The following is a 21,844-nucleotide window of genomic DNA, read 5'->3' on the forward strand; positions in this document are numbered from 1 at the left end:
TGATGACTGAAGTTTCCTCTTAAATCTGCAATATTGATCCGTGATCAGCCTTATAGATGATCTAGATCATTTTTCTTACCTCAGCCAAATAGATTTCAACTCAGTTTTTCACAATTCCTGACATTTAATCCTAGTAAAAAATTCCCTGTCTTAGGTCAGTTAGGATCACCACTTTATTTTAAGAATGTGAAATGTCAGAATAATAGTAGAGATAATTATTTATTTCAGCTTTTATTTCTTTCATCACATTCCCAGAAGTTTACATACACTCAATTAGCATTTTGTAGCATTGCCTTTAAATTGTTTAACTTGGGTCAAACATTTTGGGTAGCCTTCCACAAGCTTCCCACAATAAGTTGGGTGAATTTTGGCCCATTCCTCCTGACAGAGCTGGTGTAACCGAGTCAGGCTAGTAGGCCTCCTTGCTCGCACACGCTTTTTCAGTTCTGCCCACAAATGGGGGAATAATAGAAGGGGGAATAATAGAAGAAGAAAAAACACTCAAAGATATTGGTTATGCTACGTATTCCAAACTGTGTCAGACATGCGTGTGTCCTGTTCTGTACTATTCAGAAATAGTGTGGGGTGCCATTAGGTGTCTTAAAAACGAACATGTCCATAGCAGAGCAGTACGTTACTTTTTAGGTGTACAGAAGTTTGCACCTGTTCTTGCAATAACTGGGGACATGGGCTGGGAACCCTGTGAGGTGAGATGGAAGGCATGTATGGTGAGACTTTGGAATAGACTGTGGGATATGACAACTACCAGAATAGCTAGTAAAGTTTTTCAATGGGATCTATCCATAGCCTGGGCAACTGAAATGTCTGACCTTTTTCAACAGTCTAACTGTGAACATCTGTACGAAAAACCAAATTAAGGGAGACATAGATATGATTAAAAAACAACTGTTGATGCAATATGACAAAAAATGGGTGGAGGAGATTAATCATAAACCCAAATAGAGAACCTTTTGTTTGATTAAGGGTGACTTTTTGTGTGAGATATATTATGTATTACCTATCTAAAAACCATGGATTGCTATGTGCACAGGTAAGATCAGGGATATTGCCTCTGCGTATTGAAACAGGGTGGTACTGTGGTGAAGTAGAATCATGTAATTATTGTGACCTCGAAGAAATAGAGAATGAAACTCATTTTATCCTCTAATGCCAATTCTATCATGATATCTGCTTGCTCTTGTTCCAGAAAGCCCACCAGATATACCCTGGCATTATGTGGCTGAGTGATGAGGAGAAATTTAAATGTTTTTTTTTTTGTCCATTGTGTATTTCTGTTCGCAGAATATTTAGATAAAGCCTGGAATAAAGGAAAAAGGGCTACCTATAATTAAATTGTAAAAATATTTAGCGTCGATGTGTATATTTAGCGACTGTCTGTACAGTGGGGCAAAAAAGTATTTAGTCAGCCACCAATTGTGCAAGTTCTCCCACTTTAAAAAGATGAGGCCTGTAATTTTTGGTGGAAAATAAGTATTTGGTCAATAACAAAAGTTTATCTCAATACTTTGTTATATACCCTTTGTTGGCAATGACAGAGGTCAAACATTTTCTGTAAGTCTTCACAAGGTTTTCACACACTGTTGCTGGTACTTTGGCCCATTCCTCCATGCAGATATCCTCCAGAGCAGTGATGTTTTGGGGCTGTTGCTGGGCAACATGGACTTTCAACTCCCTCCAAAGATTTTCTGTGGTGTTGAGATCTGGAGACTGGCTAGGCCACTCCAGGACCTTGAAATGCTTCTTACAAAGCCACTCCTTCGTTGCCCGGGCGGTATGTTTGGGATCATTGTCATGCTGAAAGACCCAGCCACGTTTCATCTTCAATGCCCTTGCTGATGGAAGGAGGTTTTCACTCAAAATCTCACGATACATGGCCCCATTCATTCTTTCCTTTACACAGATCAGTCGTCCTAGTCCCTTTGCAGAAAAACAGCCCCAAAGCATGATGTTTCCATCCCCATGCTTCACAGTAGGTATGGTGTTCTTTGGATGCAACTCAGCATTCTTTGTCCTCCAAACACGACGAGTTTAGTTTTTACCAAAAAGTTATATTTTGGTTTCATCTGACCATATGACATTCTCCCAATCTTCTTCTGGATTATCCAAATGCTCTCTAGCAAACTTCAGACGGGCCTGGACATGTACTGGCTTAAGCAGGGGGACATGTCTGGCACTGCAGGATTTGAGTCCCTGGCGGCGTAGTGTGTTACTGATGGTAGGCTTTGTTACTGTCCCAGCTCTCTACAGGTCATTCACTAGGTCCCCCCGTGTGGTTCTGGGATTTTTGCTCACCGTTCTTGTGATCATTTTGACCCCACAGGGTGAGATCTTGCGTGGAGCCCCAGATCGAGGGAGATTATCAGTGGTCTTGTATGTCTTCCCTTTCCTAATAATTGCTCCCACAGTTGATTTCTTCAAACCAAGCTGCTTGCCTATTGCAGATTCAGTCTTCCCAGCCTGGTGCAGGTCTACAATTTTGTTTCTGGTGTCCTTTGACAGCTCTTTTGTCTTGGCCATAGTGGAGTTTGGAGTGTGACTGTTTGAGGTTGTGGACAGGTGTCTTTTATACTGATAAGTTCAAACAGGTGCCATTAATACAGGTAACGTGTGGAGGACAGAGGAGCCTCTTAAAGAAGAAGTTACAGGTCTGTGAGAGCCAGAAATCTTGCTTGTTTGTAGGTGACCAAATACTTATTTTCCACCATAATTTGCAAATAAAGTCATTAAAAATCTTACAATGTGATTTTCTGGAATTTTTTTCTCATTTTGTCTGTCATAGTTGAAGTGTACCCATGATGAAAATTTACAGGCCTCTCATCTTTTTAAGTGGGAGAACTTGCACAATTGGTGGCTGACTAAATACTTTTTTGCCCCACTGTATGTATGTATACTATTTTACTGCTCTAGGGATGTAATTATTGTTTGGATAACCTTATTTACTATTATGTATTGATTTATTTTTTCACTCTTTATGTGATGCGCAATGCAGAGAACGCCGGAAGAAGAATGATCATTTAATTACCATTGTAAATTATTGTAATGTTTGTTTATGTGTCAATTAATCCCATAAGGGATGGGTTGCCAATTGCCGATTTGACACAAAAATAAAATGTCATGAAATTCATTCATTAAACAGGTGTGCCTTGTTCATTTGTGGAATTTCTTTCCTTCTTAATGCGTTTGAGCCAATCAGTTGTGTTGTGACAAGGTAGGGACCAAGTCCATATTGTGGCAAGAACAGCTCAAATAAGCAAAGAGAAACAGTATTCCATCATTACTTGAAGACATGAAGGTCAGTCAATCGGGAACATTTCAAGAACTTTGAAAGTTTATTCAAGTGCAGTCGCAAAAACCGCACTGGGATGACACTGGCTCTCATGAGGACCACCACGGGAAAGGAAGACCCAGAGTTACCTCTGCTGCAGAGGATAAGTTCAGAGGAGTAACCAGCTTCAGAAATTGCAGCCCAAATAAATGCTTCACAGAGTTCAAGTAACAGACACATCTCAACATCAACTGTTCAGAGGAGACTGCGTGAATCAGGCCTTCATGGTTGAATTGCTGCAAAGAAATCCCTACTAATGGACACCAATAAGAAAAAGAGACTTGCTTGGGTAAAGAAACACGGTGGACACTGTCCTTTCGTCTGATGAGTCCAAATTTGAGATATTTGGTTCCAACCGCTGTGTCTTTGTGAGACACAGAGTAGGTGAACGGATGATATCCGCATGTGTGGTTCCCACCGTGAAGCATGGAGGAGGATATGTGATGGTGTGTGTTGGTGTTTGCTGGTGACACTGTCTGTGATTTATTTTCAATTCAAGGCACACCTAACCAGCATAGCTACCACAGCATTCTGCAGTAATATGCCATCCCATCTGGTTTGCGCTTAGTGGGGCTATCATTTGTTTTTCAACAGGACAATGACCCAACACACCTCCAGGCTGTGTAAGGGATAATTGACCAAGAAGGAGAGTGATGGAGTGCTGCATCAGATGACCTGGCCTCCACAATCACCCGACCTCAAACAAATTGAGATGGTTTGGGATGAATTGGACCGCAGAGTGAAGTAAAAGCAGCCAACAAGTGCTCAGTATATGTGGGAAATCCTTCAAGACTGTTGGAAAAGCATTCCAGGTGAAGCTGGTTGAGAGAATTCCAAGAGAGTGCAAAGCTGTCATAAAGGCAAAGGGTGGCTTCTTTGAAGAATCTAAAACATACATCATATTATGATTATTAAAAAAAAAAAATTTTGGGGTTACTACATGATTCTGTATATGTTATGTCATAGTTGTGATGTCTTCACAATTATTCTTCAATGTAGAAAATAGTAAAAATAAAGAAAAACCCTTGAATAAGTAGGTGTGTCCAAACTTTTGACTGTAACAGTATGTGTTTGGAAGTCAAGTAACTATACTCATGCCATGTAACTACTGTGAAGAAAAGTGAGAAGTGCCATGTATGTCAAATGTGTGTTTAGAATGTACATGTAACAAAAAAAGAAAAAGCTGTAAAAACAACGTATATTTTTGTCCTCAGAAGAGGAGGCTGTAGTGGTTTGGCCAATAATAATACAAAATATTTTAACTGCAGCTGATGGAACCATTCCCTGAATTTATGAACTCCCTCTAATGCCTGTGGAAACTGTCAGTCAGACAAGGGTTGTCGCACAGCCACTCACACACACCGTCTCACACAACCACATAGGGAGCTACTTAATATGCATCACCTAGATTCTGTCAAGATCTCCTCAGTGTCCCCTGCACAGCCGATTTTTGAACAAGGGGCTTCCTACCCCAAACCAAGCTTCTAAACTCCTTCCAAGTGTGAATACAGCCAACATTCTACTCAGGACTGACATGTGACCAGGTGCAGATGTCAGAAAAACAGTATTTGCAATGCAAAAGCAGGGCTATAAAACCTCCTGAGCTGACCGAGGGGAGAAACACAAAATGGAGAAACCCTCTTCAAGTCCATGACTTCCAATTAAGGAGTTTCAAATCGACCTCCCTCGAGGTAAACAGAATATGTATTTATATAGAGCCTTCTCATATCTGAGATAACGGCATTCTTAATCTGGGGAGCAGGCTCTGTGGAAAATCAAGCTGTATTCATCTCATTAGCTCATGGCACGAAGCGCTGGAGCAGATTGAGGTGTCATAACTCATTCAAAATGTCACCCGCATTGTGGCCCGGTCGTATGACACAAGGCATAGCGTGGCTAGACCTGGTGGAGATATACAGTCAGTTTGGACTTCTCATCTAGGTCGAGGGTTAGGGTGAGCGTTTAGGGTCAACTGTTCATTGAGGACAAAGGTCGATAGATCTGTGAGTGAGTCATAATACCATTCTAAATGATCTCATACAAGGGTAAGTGTGCCTTCCGATCACAAAGCCAGGTTTCAATCTTTGTGTTGTTGACACATAGTCGGGCAAACAAACTGACACAAAACAATTTTTTGACTCTTTGTTCTCCAATGACAAATTCCAATATACACAGATACTCCCTCAACTTGAACCCGTGTTGAAGCAACCAGCTTTAATAATCCATACATTCACACTAAGTGAGGAAAACATACGGGGATACCTTACATCCCCGAACGACATTACTACAACAATACACCGATCTAAAAAAGATCAGTGTTGTCAATGCTTACGAACCAAACACACAACTATTGGCCCATCTCACTTCTCAATGCTGATGTCAAGATAGCTATGTTGATAGCTATATCCCTCCCTACCTTTATTGTACTTGTGAATGGGAAGTTTCTTCAGCTGGTCCTTGCGCAGACGGCTTCTCCGAGCCCTGTGTCTGCCCTGGACAAACTTGGTGATCTGAGCGAGAAGGGAAAAGTCAAGTAAGTTGGGGAGTTGTGAGTCACTTAACCTTACCCGAAAATCCTGATGAATACCCAAACAGTTTTTTTTAAACCTGGCAACGCTCTTGTACTTCAACCATGCACCCTCTTTCCAAAAGTCTGACATCACAATTTCAATGATAGTTATTTCCAAAATAAGTATTCTCTGCAGTTAAAAAATACCACAACCAGTACTCAAAATAATTGTATGGGCATTTAAATGAATTACATTTATCACGTTCTTGTGTCAATTCTTTGGGAAGTGGGATGATTTGAGTAACAGACTGCTTTTTAACTAATCAGACAAATCTAATGAGCAAGTTCTCTGTTATTATGGGGAAACAGATCGAGATGTACATGAAGATCGTTGAAGCTTTTAAAACCAAATTGCAACAAATAAAAATAAAATGTTTTGTTGTTGTTTTCGCAGGCTTGATGATATCATCTTCATACACACGGGGAAAATGTTGAGCGTGAAAAACCCAGCAGCGTTGCAGTTCTTGACACAAACAAGTGCACCTGGCACCTACTACCATACCCCGTTCAAAGGCATATACAGTGCATTCGGAAAGTATTCAGACCCCTTGACTTTTTACGATACAACCTTATTCTAAAGTTGATTAAATAAAACATTTTCCTCATCAATCTACACACAATACCCCATAATGACAAAGTAAAAACAGGTTTTTAGAAATTTTTGCAAATGTATTAAAAATAAATAACGGAAATATCACATAAGTATTCAGACCCTTTACTCAGTACTTTGTTGAAGCACCTTTGGCAGCGATTACAGCCTCAAGTCTTCTTGGGTATGATGCTACAAAGCTTGGCACACCTGTATTTGGGGAGTTTCTCCAATTCTCTGCAGATACTTTCAAGCTCTGTCAGGTTAGATGGGGAGTGTCTCTCCAGAGATGTTCAATCAGGTTCAAGTTCAGGCTCTGGTTGGGCCACTCAAGGATATTCAGAGACTTGTCCCGAAGCCACTCCTGCTTTGGGGCTCCTGAGTGGTGCAGCAGTCTAAGGCACTGCATCTCAGTGCTAGAGGCATAATTACAGACCCTGGTTCGATTCCAGGCTGTATCACAGCCAGCCGTGATTGGGAGTCCCATAGAGTAGCGCACAATTGGCCCTGTGTCGTCCGGGTTAGGATTTGGCCGGGGTTGTAAATAAGAATTTGTTCTTAACTGACTTGCCTAGTTAAATAAAGGTAGAATAAAATAAAAAACCGTCTTGACTGTGTGCTTAGGGTCGTTGTCCTGTTTGAACCGTCGCCCCAGTCTGAGTCCCTGAGGTTTTCATCAAGGATCTCTCTGTACTCTCCTCCGTTTATCCTTCCCTCGATCCTGACTAGTCTCCCAGTCCCTGCCGCTGAAAAACATCCCCACAGTATGATGCTGCCACCACCATGCTTCACCGTAAGGATGGTGCCATGTTTACTCCAGACGTGACGCTTGGCATTCAGGCTAAAGAGTTCAATCTTGGTTTCATCAGACCAGAGAACCTTGTTTCTCATGGTCTGAGAGTCCTTTAGGTGCATTTTGGTGCAAGTCCAAGCGGGCTGTCATTTGCCTTTTACTGAGGAGTGGCTTCCGTCTGGCCACTCTACCATCAAGGCCTGATTGGTGGAATGCTGCAGAGATGGTTACTCAGTTTGGCCGGATGGCCAGCTCTCGGAAGAGAGGTGGCTCCAAACTTCTTCCATTTAAGAATGATGGTTCTGTGCACTGTGTTCTTGGAGACCTTCAATGCTGCAAACATTTTTTGGTACCCTTCCCCAGATCTGTACTTTGACACAATCCTGTCTTGAAGCGCTACGGACAATTCCTTCGACCTCATGGCTTGGTTTTTGCTCTGACATGCACTGTGAACTGCAGGACCTTATGTAGACAGGTGTGTGCCTTTCCAAATCATGTCCAATCAATTGAATTTACCACAGGTGGACTCCAATCAAGTTATAGAAACATCTCAAGGATGATCAATGGAAATAGGATGCACCTAAGATCAATGTCGAGTGTCATAGCAAGGGTCGAATACTTCTGTAAATAAGGTATGTCTTTTAATTTTTTATACATTTGTAAACATTTCTAAACTGTTTTTCACTTTGTCATTATGGGGTATTGATGAGATTTGTTTTTGTAGAATAAGGCTGTAACGTAACAAAATGTGGAAAAAGTCAAGGGGTCCGAATACTTTCCGAATGCATTGTAAATCTTTTGTCTTGACCATTCATCCTCTGAATGGCACTCATGCACAATTCATGTCTCCATTGTCTCAGGGCTTGAAAATCATTCTTTAGTCTGTCTGTCTCCCCTTTATCTACACTGGTTGAAGTGGACTTAACAAGGTACAATAATAAGGGATCATAGCTTTCACATTGATTTACGTGGTCAGTCTATTTCATGGAAAGAGCCGATGGTCTTAATGTTTTGTATTCTCAGTGTACATGAATGAATGAATAAACTTTATTGACATGTTGAGAAGATAGTGCATTTGTCTACCATGAAAACGACGATGAGGATGAGGCAGATTCCCACGATGATGAGGAAGGGGATCAGGTAGTATTCCAGAGGCAGGCTGAAGTCCGGCATGAGGACCACATGACCCCTGAAAAACAACAACAACGCCATTATGGAGATTTAATTAAGTGTTTATGACTGACAATTAGATACACTCCAATAGTGACCTACAAGGAGTCCTTACGATTGGAGCGTGTCGACATGGCCCATCATCTATAGCATGTCACATGAGGCGACTCGTTTTCATTTTACACCTCATGACGTCCTGTCACAGAAACGCCCTCCCATCTGACTAATGTAATTTCACACAGTGAAATAATGGATGAGACGTTTCTACAATAACATTTTGTGAAGAACATTGCAATATTTCCAGGCAATTGACTGGAAATGTGCTATTTTGGTATGTCTGCATGCCAGGACAAAAAGAGGTACTAACCCGAATAATGTATGATTGATATCAGAGCAAAGAAAGAGGTCTATTACTGACAGCATGGTGGGAAGAAAAAACAGTAATTCCCTGATTATCCACTGTTCTCTGCATAGCTCTGGGAATGTGGTGACAGCATGAGGCAGATCTGGTTTACGATGCCAGCACGTCAATTGAGGCCATTATGACAGAGTAATGTAGCACAATGAGAAAAATATTATTTTACGTCGTCTTTCCACTGCATTCATAGAATAAATAAATATATATATATATATATTTTTTTTTTAAATAACGCTGACAGATTTATTTGGACAGGATTCTTAGACAGTATGGATAGAGCACGCCAGTTTGGATGTCTCCGGCTTGAATTAGCCTTGATGTTGATAGACATGGAAATGAGATCTTGGTCCGCGACTCACCCCTTGTCATATGCGTAGTCCTTTTTCAGGGAGTCGGCAGTCTCTTCGCTCACAAACACTGATGGAATGTCAATCTGCTTCAAAATATCCACTAAAAGGGAAAAGAGAAGGAAAATATATTTATACATGACGTGGCCACATATTGATGCCCATCATAAAATCAAATCGAAACCATCATGAAATAACAACACTTTTAGAAGGAAGAAATTAAGATTCGATTCACTTAACGGTGAAAGATACAAAAATAGAAAGAACGGTATGTTTGTCGAGGCACTACAGTAAAACATCTGGCATTTCTGAAATCCTTTATTTAGACAGACCATAACTATGGCGAACCACAGATCTTTAAAGCTGTTAGATGGGGTAATTTCCAGGGTCTATGGGACCCTCTGAGCCTGAAACGGACTGGCATAGGGAATTTGGGGCAAATGCCTAGTGGGCTGATCCATCTTTAGGCCAATGGGTATTGTTGTTTTTTTATAATGAGTATGTTAAGAAATTTTATCATCATTTTTTGGGTCAGAATTACCATTTTGGCTAATGGGCTGCTGTTACTATTCAGACACCAGCCCAAAGTAGTTTAGTAGAATGGACAATTTGCCCCTGGTGCGCTGATTTATGATTCCAGTCTGCCCCTGCGTTGAGGCTGATGCCCACTTGTACCACCATCTTATATATGATTCTGCTCATGCACGACTGTGGGCATATTGTGGGTATATTACTAGTTGGTAGGGCCCACAGAACCCCGGTGACATAAATCTCTTGGATGGCTGATAAGTTAACAAATGGCTCGCTGACCAACGTTTGTAAAGAACCCATCCAAATGGATGATCCGTCCAAGGCAATTACCAGCATGAGGTGCTGTCTTGATTATTCATGATACATAGTCATACACCCCAGAGCAAGAGGGCGGGAGACAAGCGACAAACTATGTGAAGAGTAACCTGTTGAGAAAAGAGAAACTGCACAGATATCCCTCCTCCCCCAAAAATGTATTTGATGGTAAATAGGGCACTGTGAATTTCCAGGCCGATCGAGCCGTTTGGACAGGGTTGAACTGTTTGGCGACGTATTGAAAACCAGAGCACCACATTCCTCCACAACGACATTAAGAGTCGGAATTGGCGCTATGGCTGCAGTATCTCTTAAGTCTCGGCGAGTCCGAAAGGTCCTCTAGGCTCACGTTTTTGGGAATCAAAGCTGTATTGACCTCGAATGAGGAGACACATGAACAGACAACTGTGTGCAGTGCTGCTGCACGTTTGTGTTTGTGTGTGCAGTGCAGAAGAGAAGGATTGGAAGAGGGGGGAAACTTACGATCATTGGATCCCATGCTGATTAAGTCATCAGAGTCCACGTTGTGAACAATCGCCGCCTTGTACCCGGCCTTCTGGGCGTTAAGGACCTGCGGGAGACAAAACCTTTGTGTTCATTGTGTGTGTGTGTGGTTCCTATGGATCAGTGTGTGTTCAGCCAACCCATCCCACCCAAATATCTAAGTATCTTTATACTGTATCCATTCTGTGACAGCTATTTCCGTAACTATTTTGTAACTGACATCACTTCAGGACAGGGAGTGTGTGGTTCAGTTGAATATTTGTCAATGTCCATGCATTTGTATACTATGTGTGTATAATGATAATGACATGCTACATGGACACACCACCACATGAAGGAGAACAAGGCAAGAATTTGCATAGCATGTAATGTAGCTTAACACACAGCATTCTGAAAGAAATCAATGGCTAAAATAACTTATTTGACATAGTAGCTTGTATGTAATCAGTGGTGACCCATCATTCAGGGCAGGTGGGGCAGAGCATAGGCCAACCTGTTTAGTTAAATTATAAAATGTTATTCTTGCATTAATTCGTGTCAAATATCAGTTCAGCATACAATGTAAAAAAAAAATCCTTGAGTTAATAAAGCAGCATACAAACTTGGTATATTTCCAAAATGCATTGATTTCAGCCTAGCTCAGTGCTTTCTGTGGTGGAGGAGCAGCCAGCAAAAGCACAGAGCATAGGCGTTGTTAATCTTATCTGGTTGTGCCGTGATTGGCTCAGGGTTCTGTCACTCATGGGGACACTACGTCACCACAGAATTTACTGGAGAGATAGGCAGTTCAACCCCGCTTGTGTGCTGCCATGGATTTACAGTAAAAGTGCCCTTCCAAGAAGGCTTAAGGTCATTGGCCACATATAAAATTACATCAAATCACATTAGATCTCACGTAGCTGTGATTGGACTGATCATGTCAACATCATACTTTCAAAATCTTAGCTAGCAAATTAGCTAGCGAGATAAGCAGTCATCATCATGAATCACTTGATGATCTACTGTCTTGACGATCTACAATCTTTGTCATATGACGAGAAATTAGAGATAAAATGTCTCTGTGCCATTGGACATAAACGTCACACAACAAGTCGGAAATCGCAAATTCAACAATGAGAGGTTTGGAAGGAAGCAGTGGCTGACTGTGAGTGTTGCTTCCCCTGCCTGCTTTTCGGTGGAGAGGGTGTGTGGTCCAAGTCTGGGTTTAAGGATTTAAAACATCTGAAAGTCTCTCAAAACATGAGAATTGTGCATCACATGTAGACAATGCTGTTAACCTGGGATTACTGGGAAAATCAAACATTGTGGCTCAGCTATGTCCTTCACAACCAACAATCGGAGGAGAATAGGTACGTGCTTGCCAGCATTATAGCATGCATTAAATTGTGTGGTAATTGTTCAGGTGTATCTTTGAGAGCATGCGTGAAGGAGATTACTGGCTACAAAGCCATGATGACAACCAACCCCTTCTTAAGGGTACATTAAGCACGATCCAAAACAAACCTTTGGATTGTATGTATAATAATAATAATAATATATGCCATTTAGCTGACGCTTTTATCCGAAGTCTACAGAGAAGCTATAGAGACTCCTTTTGCATCTGTACAATACAAAGTGTTATGTTTTGGGAAAATCCAATACAACACATTACTGAGTACCACACTCCATATTTTCAGTCATAGTGGTGGCTGCATCATGTTATGGGTATGCTTTTAATAGTTAAGGACGAGACCACTGCTGTCTCCTGTAAATCACATATGGTAATAGTGCTGCGCTACATGTTATCAGACCTCAGTGTGTGTGTGAGCTTTTTGGTGTTTGTAGAGGTGAAAGACAAAGAAAACTGGTGTTTGCCTCTCCAACACCATCAAACAAGTCCTAGCGCCACTGAACATGAAGGAGAAGCTGGTTGCACAAACTTACGATGGGGCAGCGGTGATGAGTGGTAATGCACGTGGTGTCCAAACGCTACTTAAGGAGACTTACCCAAATGCGCAGTTTGTGCACTGTTACGCACACCAACAGAATCTAACACTTCACCAACTCTGTGCAGGGCGAGTAAGTGTACTTACAAAGTGTTTTTTTTTTGCAGACCTATCTTTTTCTCGCTCTCACCTAAAAGACTCTCCACTCTCGCGGAGTCAGCGAACAGACGGGTCCCCAGGCCACCGGATACACAATGGAGCTTCAAAAGCAGAACCGTCAATGTTGTGTGGGAGGACCGTGAGGCACTGGCCCCCTGGATGGAATGAGATCACCATCAGTGAGGCATATGACCTGGCCATGAAACTTAAGGATCACACATTTCTGCAACTGCTCAAGTTATTTTCTTTGGTCATGTCAGAGGTGGATGTTTTAGTACAACTCAAACTAACCATTGATGCAGCAGGAAATGCCGGAGCAATCGACAACTTCAAGGTGAACATAAAAAAAATTGGCGAGCAAACTGATGCACTGGCCAAGAGGACATGTTGATGCCACTGAACCAGGGCAGAGAAACCTTAACACTGCACCTGGGATGGAGGCATGCGACACAATCGCTGCTCATGTGCAAGAAAGGTTTTCTGAAAGTGACCACTTAATTGTGGCAAAGTTGGTAGACAACTAGCTTTTACCCCAACATTCCTTTCCGACCGCAGAGCTCCAGTGTTCTACCAAGCTATGTTTTCCAGTGTTCTACCAAGCTATGACCCGTGGGAAACGGAGCTCTCTACCGGCATGAAAACGGTGCTGTCCATCCCTACCAGAATCCTGAGTTGCACACTAGAAAGATGTCACTTTCTTTATTGAAATCACTCCAAGAGAACAACCTGCAAAAGGCTTTGTCTGAGACGGTCTCTTTTCACGAAATCATTATCACCACTAATCCGATGACAACCGCTGAGTCGGAGAGAAACTTTTACACCCTTAAAATGTTTATTTTTTATTTTTTACTTCACACGCAACACCATGGGCCAGAAAAAGTTGAATGTAATTGGCCATGCTGTCAATCCAGCATGACTTCATCCAGAGAATACCAGACTTTGATAACAAAGTCATTGAGAAGATTGCCCACAACCAGGACCACCGGGCCACCTTCCTGTTCATGTGAGCACGACACAACAACAACGAGTCCAAACATATGTCATGTATGTTGCTGCATAAGTAATATGCCAAGGAGATATGTATACTAAGAAATGAACACTAAGTGTATGTTGTTTAGTAAGCTGTTAGTAGCATCTCTCTCTCTCTCTCCCCCTCTCTCGCCAATCCTAATCTTGACATTCAATCAAGACCAAATCAAATATTTCATTTACAATTAGACTAAGTGAGGGATATTAGTGTAGTGTAAAGTGAAAGGATGTTACACTTATAATGTTATAATCATATGCCTAAATCCAACTTCACGTAAAATCCTTTTAGGAAGTTCCCTCATAAATAATTTGGGTAAAAAGGCGTGTTATTCTTGGAGTAAAGTTACACCCCGCCGTGGCGGTGAAAGTGAGACGATGATGCAGAGAGAAGAGGGAAGAGCATACTATGTAAAGAATAGGGGTGAGGAATCAGTTTGCCTCTCTGACTCGCTATGAGCCCAGAGTGTCCCCATCCATTGACTGCACCACAGTGGACTTGCATTAGCCTAGTGCTCGTTAACCTAAGGCTATAGATTAGGCTAGGCTAAGCTAGGGCTACACTCTATTCTGGTATCATTTTCTGTAGCTATGCTACGCTAACAAAATGTATTGTTCATTCAGACAAAGAGGATGAGAGAAGAGATGGTTGTTTGAGGGAATCAAGATGCTCGCAGACATTAGCACAGGGCTGCCTTTTTGTTTGTCACTGGAATTTTCTGCACTCTGTGTGTGTGAGTGTACACTCTGTGTATGTTTGTGTTGAGTGCAAAGCTGTATAAGACCAAGTATTTGCCTGTGAGGGTGTATTGTGTGTGTGTGCATCAATGACTACAATGTGTCTGCAACCGCGAGTGTCTACGCAGGAATAAATCATTTTTGGGTGTTCTGAGAGCTACCGCAGGCCACAATGTGTACACGTCTGTGTGTGAGTTTGTGTGTGAACGTCTGTGCGCCGCATCTGTATGTGTGTGCTTCTTGGTTTGTGTCTCCATATGTATGAGGCTGTCTTTTGAGAAGAGACAGAGAACTAGCGAGCCAGCAGATGACTCCTGTCGCAGTCTCTCCCCCATCCCCTTTCATTCCCACAGCATTAAAGTCTCCTATGAGAGAGAAAGTCATCCCCCACAGGGGAGACAAATCCAAACCATTGAGGCCTTGCTAAGAAACTGGAATCTACATAATCCTATCTTTACTGTGACAACAGGAGATTCGTCACAAACATAAAAACTGAGAAAACAGATGACTTGTGTACTCAAAATTGTGACTGTAGGCGGTTAGTTACAAAAACGCTGTTTTGGTATGATATCTTGAGCTAAGAATGCTGCTAGTGTTTTGACAACTCTATGGTGGCGGAAGTAAGGAGCTTGACTTTAGGGTTGTTCTTTGTATTCTTATACGTGTTTTTTAAGGGTTTCAAGTGTCCTTGTTTTTCAGTGTAATCGTGAGAAGCCCCTCAGGCTGCTTCACCTCTGAAGCCAGCATGTGGTCTGCCTGCAATCTGAGAGGAATTCAACCTCTACTGGCACACAGAATGTTTGCATTGGCAGAGATAAGGACATTCAGTGCATTCCTCTCAGACTGCAGGACGAGAGAGAGAGGGAGAGAAAGAAAGAAAGATGAAGAAAGAAAGAAAGAAAGAAAGAAAGAAAGAAAGAAAGAAGATGAAAAGAGAAAGGGCGCAAATCAGAGCCTACCAAGACACAAACCTTCACATTGAGAAATCGATAGCATGCATACGCACGCATGCTTGGATGGAACCACAACCACACACAGCAAATTGCTATTTTCTTGATCCCAGACTGAAGGCACGGCATGTCTGCAAACTAACGACGGAGCAACAACAACATCCTCGATCACAATTTAACAGCACTTGTTGTGCTTGATAATTACTGTAATCCCCGGAAGAAAAATCATATCAAATAAAAAATATATATTTGTCACACGCTACGAATATAAGGGGTATAGACTTTACCGTAAAATGCTTGCTTATGATTTCCTTCCCAACGATGCAGAGTTTTAAAAAAAATATTTGAAAAATGTAAATAGTAACACAATCAAAAGCACACCCCATTAATGATGCACTTCCATTGCAGTTAGCTTGACAGTGTCTTTATTGAAGTCTATACCTCTCAACCGAGGTCCATAGGCAGAAACAAAATCGTTGAGTCTAAAGGATAACTGCAATACTAAATGGACATAGTGTCTTTGTGAAGGGTTAATAAGCTGTGTATGATGCAATATAGAGTCTGGACCATCTGTGTAGCAGATATAGACTCTAGCGTCCTGATGTGGTGGTGACACAGTGGGGTGCAATGTGAGCTTTCAGGCAAGCATCTGCACATGCTTCCGTTAAGTATCAGCATGTGTGTTTGTGAATGGATGTGTGAATTTATAAATCACAAGTAACTGGGTCAACCAAGGAATATTTATTGGTGGTCACTGGTTAGTCACCAAAGAAATTTGTTAGCCATCTCCCATGCACAAACATTTAAGTGCACTGCGGACTGTTGACGATAAATGACAAATTCACAAAATTATTATTAGTTTCTTCTCTGCTTTTTATCCCATTTCCAGGTTGACTTTCAGTGCAGTGAAGTCAGCTAAAACTTTTGAATTTAGCAAACATACTAATTTAAATATGTTTTTTAAGCTCCCATGCAGTCTTTTTAATTACATTTTTAAATCATCACTGTATGACTAATAAACAACTGTGAGTGTTTAACGAGTCCGACGCAAAGAATATACTGCTTTCTGAGGGAACAGGCCCAAATCCCTGTCATTTGCGTGAGGAAAAGATGAAGAAAAAGGGGGCGGAGTGAGTAAACCCCCACTGCCATCCGTTCTATTGGCCAAGGTGCAATCATTGGAAAATAAAATCGATAACCTACGATCAAGATTATCCTACAAATGGGACATTAAATACTGTCATATCTTATGTGTCACCGAGTCGTGGCTGAATGACGACACGGATAATACAGAGCTGGCAGGATTTTTCATTCACCGGCAGGACAGAGAAGCTATGTCTGGTAAGACGAGGGGTGGGGGTGTGTGTCTATTTGTCAATAACAGCTGGTGGCGATGTCTAATATTAAAGAAGTATTGAGGTATTGCTCGCCTGAGGTAGAGTACCTTAAGATAACCTGTAGACCACACCATCTACCAAGAGAGTTCACATCTATATTATTCGTAGCCGTCTATTTACCTTCACAAACCGATGCTGTCACTAAGACCGCACTCAATGAGCTGTATACGGCCATAAGCAAACAGGAAAATGCTCATCGCTAACACAGACTAGAATATGTTCTGGGATTCATCCTATGACACCTCAGTCATCGGCTTCATCAATAAGTACATCGACGACATCGTCCCCACAGTGACCGTACGTACATATCCCAACCAGAAGCCATGGATTACAGGCAACATCCGCATCGAGCTAAAGGCTAGAGCTGCCGCTTTCAAGGAGCGGGACACTAATCCGGACGCTTGTAAGAAATCCCGCTATGCCCTCAGACGAACCATCAAACAAGCAAAACGTCAACATAGGATTAAGATTAAATCCTACTAGTCCGGCTCTGATGCTCGTCAGATGTGGCAGGGCTTGCAAACTATTATAGACTACAAAGGGAAACCCAGACGCGAGCTGCCCAGTGACGCGAGCCTACCAGATGAGCTAAATGCCTTTTATGCTCGCTTTGAGGCAAGCAACACTGAAGCATGCATGAGAGCACCAGCTGTTCTGGATGACTGTGTGATAACGCTCTCGTTAGCTGATATAAATTCTTTAAACAGAGCAACATTCAGGGAGCATCCTGACCAGCTGCACCATCGAGAGCATCCTGACTGGTTGCATCACCGACTGGTATGGCAACTTCTCGGCATCTGACCGTATGGTGCTACAGAGGGTAGTGCGTACGGCCCAGTACATCACTTGGGGCCAAGCTTCCTGCCATCCATGACCTATATACTAGGCGATGTCAGAGGAAAGATCAAAAAATTGTCAAAGACTCCAGTCACCCAAGTCAGACTGTTTTCTCTGCTACCAGAGAAAACAGCGGTACCGGAGCGCCAAGTAAAGGACCAAAAGGCTCCTTAACAGCTTCTACCCCCAAGCCATAAGACTGCTGAACAATTAATCAAATGGCCACCTGACTATTTACATTGAGACTAACCTGTACCCCCACACATTGACTCGGTACCGGTACCCCCTGTATATAGCCTCGTTATTGTTAATTTATTGTGTTACTTTTTAGATTTTTTTTAACTTTAGATGATTTGGTAAATATTTTCTGAACTCTTTCTTGAACTGCACTGTTGGTTAAGGGCTTGTAAGTAAGCATTTCACAGATCGAATGCAGATCTACACTGCATTCGGCGCATTTGACGAATAAAGTTTGACTCAAATTTTTTATTTGATTAAATATCATTGTTTTAATAATATATTTCTCTGAATCTCAATTTTTCCATTAAAATGCTCATTCGAATCGTGTGGGCAGATAGGATCATCTAGACTAGTCTACAGCCTAACCCGCTTACCCTGTCAAAGTGGGAGGATACATATGCAAATAAAAATATGAATGTCATTGGTCAGAATAATCAGATCGCAGGTTTTTTTATGGATCAAACACTTAACTGGTGGGCATGGCAATGGGTACAGGATTTTAGAGTACATTTTAGAGGCACCATCTTGGTGGGTTAGACATTTTCTACACATTTTGCCAGGGAGCTGAAAGAAAATGTTACCGTTTTTAAGCTAATTTCCTGCAATTCTATGCATTTTGCCATGGCTAATGCTTTGTTCTTTTGTTCAACATAAAATCAATACGGTTAAATTCATTGTTTTGGGAATTTTCCAAAAATATATAGGTCCATTATCTTCTCTACATATTTAAAATCTTGTTTTAGTCAGTTAAGTTTACACTGAAAGCATCTTTCCAGCCCGCCCAAGGATTTCAATTGCAGAAAAATCCCTGGATCAGATTGTGAATATTATGTCAAAACTCTATCCCACCTGAACAAGCTGAAATTCCAGGCAAAAAAAACTCATAGTGTGGAAATATATATTTTTAAACACGGAAATCATGTTTTTGACTGCACTGCCCCTTTAATTATTTTGTATGTGTATTGGGAGAGAGAGAAAGTTCAAATGTAGGAGAGAGAGAGTGCTGAAAGAGCAATGGACCGGATTCGAACCCATGCTGACAGCGATACATCGTACATGTGCACCCTTTTAACCTTCAATGCCAATTTGATAAAGATGTAGTTTACTAGATAGCCTAATTAACAGAACTTTGCAATTAACACTAATTTCATTAATTGTGCCTGGCTTTTTCTGCCTCAGTGCTCCCTCATATGAGAAAACATATGAGGGAGAAATTAGAGCACTGAGCAGAAAAAGCAAGGCAATGGTATGGAATGGTATATTTAAAAAGGTAACACTAGTAAATAATTTCCCAAATGTAGTAATTTACTGACACGTATTACTTAATTACCATGTGGCTACAAAACAGTATCCTAGGTATTTATCTGGTTATGTTATAGTCCAAAAACACTAACCAGAAAGTGTAACAAATGTAATGTTAAAGTTGAACTTAGGGGAGGGAAAACTGATTTCGTATCAGTTTTGAAGGGCGGAGGTAACCGGAGCATTTGCAGTGGTGGTAGTGTGTGTGTGTATTCATGAGAGTCTACAACATGCTGTAGTTTTCCAGTGCAGGAGCAGCTAGGTAGGGCGTGAGGAGTTAAGAGGAAGCTTATCAGACATCTCTCTCATTGGTCATGGATTGATGGAGCTGTATAAACTGTGCCACCTGGAGATTCATGACTCACTAGTGCAGTACAGTTAACCCTTGGAGTGCCACAGTGTATGGGTAGGGCAGAGCGTGCAGAAAGTTGTATAATAAAATCAAAGACTACTGCAGAAACTATGAGTATATAAAGGTTCAAAACTTTTGTGAAACATCACATTTGTGAAAAATATATGGCAAATGGTAATCAAACCTGGATGGTGTTCAGAGATCGATGAGAGGGTTTGACTGGAGCTGAAGGGAGGGACTAAACATTTCCGTAAAATATATATAGGTTCAGAACATTTGTGAAACAGCACAGTTGAAAAATAAACTAAGCAAAAAAAGAAACGTCCCTTTTTCAGGACCCTGTCTTTCAAAGATAATTTGTAAAAATCCAAGTAACTTCACAGATCTTCATTGTAAAGGGTTTAAACACTGTTTCCCATGCTTGTTCAATGAACCATAAACAATTAATTAACATGCACCTGTGGAATGGTCGTTAAGACACTAACAGCTTACAGACGATAGGCAATTAAGGTCACAGTTATGAAAACTTAGGACACTAAAGGGGCCTTTCTACTGACTCTGACAAACACCAAAAGAAAGATGCCCAGGGTCCTTGCTCATCTGCATGAACGTGCCTTAGGCATGTTGCAAGGAGGCATGAGGACTGCAGATATGGCCAGGGCAATAAATTGCAATGTCCGTACTGTGGGACGCCTAAGACAGCACTACAGGGAGACAGGACGGACAGCTGATCGTCCTCGCAGTGGCAGAACACATGTACAACACCTGCACAGGATCGGTACATCTGAACATCACACCTGCGGGACAGCAACGATGGCAACAACAACTACCTGACTTACACCTATAATGCACAATCCCTCCATAAGTGCTCAGGCTGTCCGCAATAGGCTGAGTGAGGCGGGACTGAGGGCTTGTAGGCCTGTTGTAAAGGCAGGTCCTCACCAGACATCACCGGCAACAACGTCGCCTATGGGCACAAACCCACTGTTGCTGGACCAGACAGGACCAGACACCAGACGGGCAAAAAGTGCTCTTCACTGGCGAGTCGCAGTTTTGCCTCACCAGGGGCGATGGTTGGATTCGGGTTTATCGTCAAAGGAATGAGCGTTACACCGAGGCCTGTACTCTGGAGCGGGATCAATTTGGAGGTGGAGGGTCGGTCATGGTCTGGGACGATGTGTCACAGCATCATCGGACTAAGCTTGTTTTCATTGTAGGCAATTTCAATGCTGTGCGCGTTACAGGGAAGACATCCTCCTCCCCCTTCCTGCAGGCTCATCCTGACATGACCCTCCAGCATGACAATGCCACCAGCCATACTGCTCATTCTTTGAGTGATTTCCTGCAAGACAGGAATGTCAGTGTTCTGTCATGGCCAGACAGAGCCCGGATCTCAATCCCATTGAGCACGTCTGGGACCTGTTGTATCGTAGGGTGAGGGCTAGGGCCCCCCAGAAATGTCCAGGAACTTGCAGGTGCCTTGGTGGAAGAGTGGGGTAACATCTCACAGCAAGAAATGGCAAATCTGGTGCAGTCCATGAGGAGGAGATGCACTGCAGTACTTAATGCAGCTGGTGGCCACACCAGATACTGACTGTTACTATTGATTTTGACCCACCTTTGTTCAGGGACACATTATTCAATTTCTGTTAGTCACATGTCTGTGGAACTTGTTCAGTTTATGTCTCAGTTGTTGAATCTTAATATGTTCATACAAATATTTACACATGTTAAGTTTTCTGAAAATAAACGCAGCTGACAGTGAGAGGACATTTCTTTTTTTGCTGAGTTTATATTGCAAATAGAAATCAAAACTAGATGATCTTCAGAGACCGATGGGAGGGGTTTAGGGTAGCTGATGTTTGGGACTAAAAACAAACGACAACTAATGTAAAATATACTCTGTCAGTAAAATGTATATAGTATGTATAAGCTGGAACTAGAATCTTAAGTGTTGTTATCCATTAGTTTACTCCAATTGGGGGAGGTGTGGCAGGGTTAGGGGAAAATAAAACATAAAATATTTTAATATAGATTTTATACACAAACAGTCAAAGGTTCGGACACACCTACTCATTCAAAGGTTATTCTTTATTTGTACTATTTTCTACATTGTAGAATAACAGTGAAGACATCAAAACTATGAAATAGCACATATGGAATCAAAAGTGTTTTTTAAAAATTGAAATATATTTTAGATTCTTCAAAGTAGCTACCCCTTGCCTTGACAGCTGTACACACTCTTGGCATTCTCTCAACCAGCTTCATGAGGTAGTCACCTGGAATACATTTCAATTAACAGGTGTGCCTTGTTAAACGTTATTTTGTTTAATTTC

General features: G+C 41.7%; 1 protein-coding gene across 3 annotated transcripts in view; it reads right to left on the reverse strand.

Moving 5' to 3' along the window:
* LOC118386819 (E3 ubiquitin-protein ligase RNF13-like) overlaps positions 1-21,844 on the reverse strand; it is an 82,361-nt gene that overhangs the window by 18,251 nt on the left and 42,266 nt on the right. For all 3 annotated transcript variants that reach the window (XM_035774687.2, XM_035774696.2, XM_052526546.1), the window contains 4 exons: positions 10,562-10,649; positions 9,245-9,335; positions 8,381-8,486; positions 5,763-5,856 (listed from right to left, as the gene is read on the reverse strand). In XM_035774687.2, coding sequence (XP_035630580.1) covers positions 5,763-5,856; positions 8,381-8,486; positions 9,245-9,335; positions 10,562-10,649 — 379 coding nt within the window. The remainder of the gene's footprint in view (positions 1-5,762; positions 5,857-8,380; positions 8,487-9,244; positions 9,336-10,561; positions 10,650-21,844) is intronic.

This window comes from Oncorhynchus keta, chromosome 1, assembly GCF_023373465.1.
Source record: "Oncorhynchus keta strain PuntledgeMale-10-30-2019 chromosome 1, Oket_V2, whole genome shotgun sequence".
Taxonomy (NCBI): Eukaryota; Metazoa; Chordata; class Actinopteri; order Salmoniformes; family Salmonidae; genus Oncorhynchus; species Oncorhynchus keta.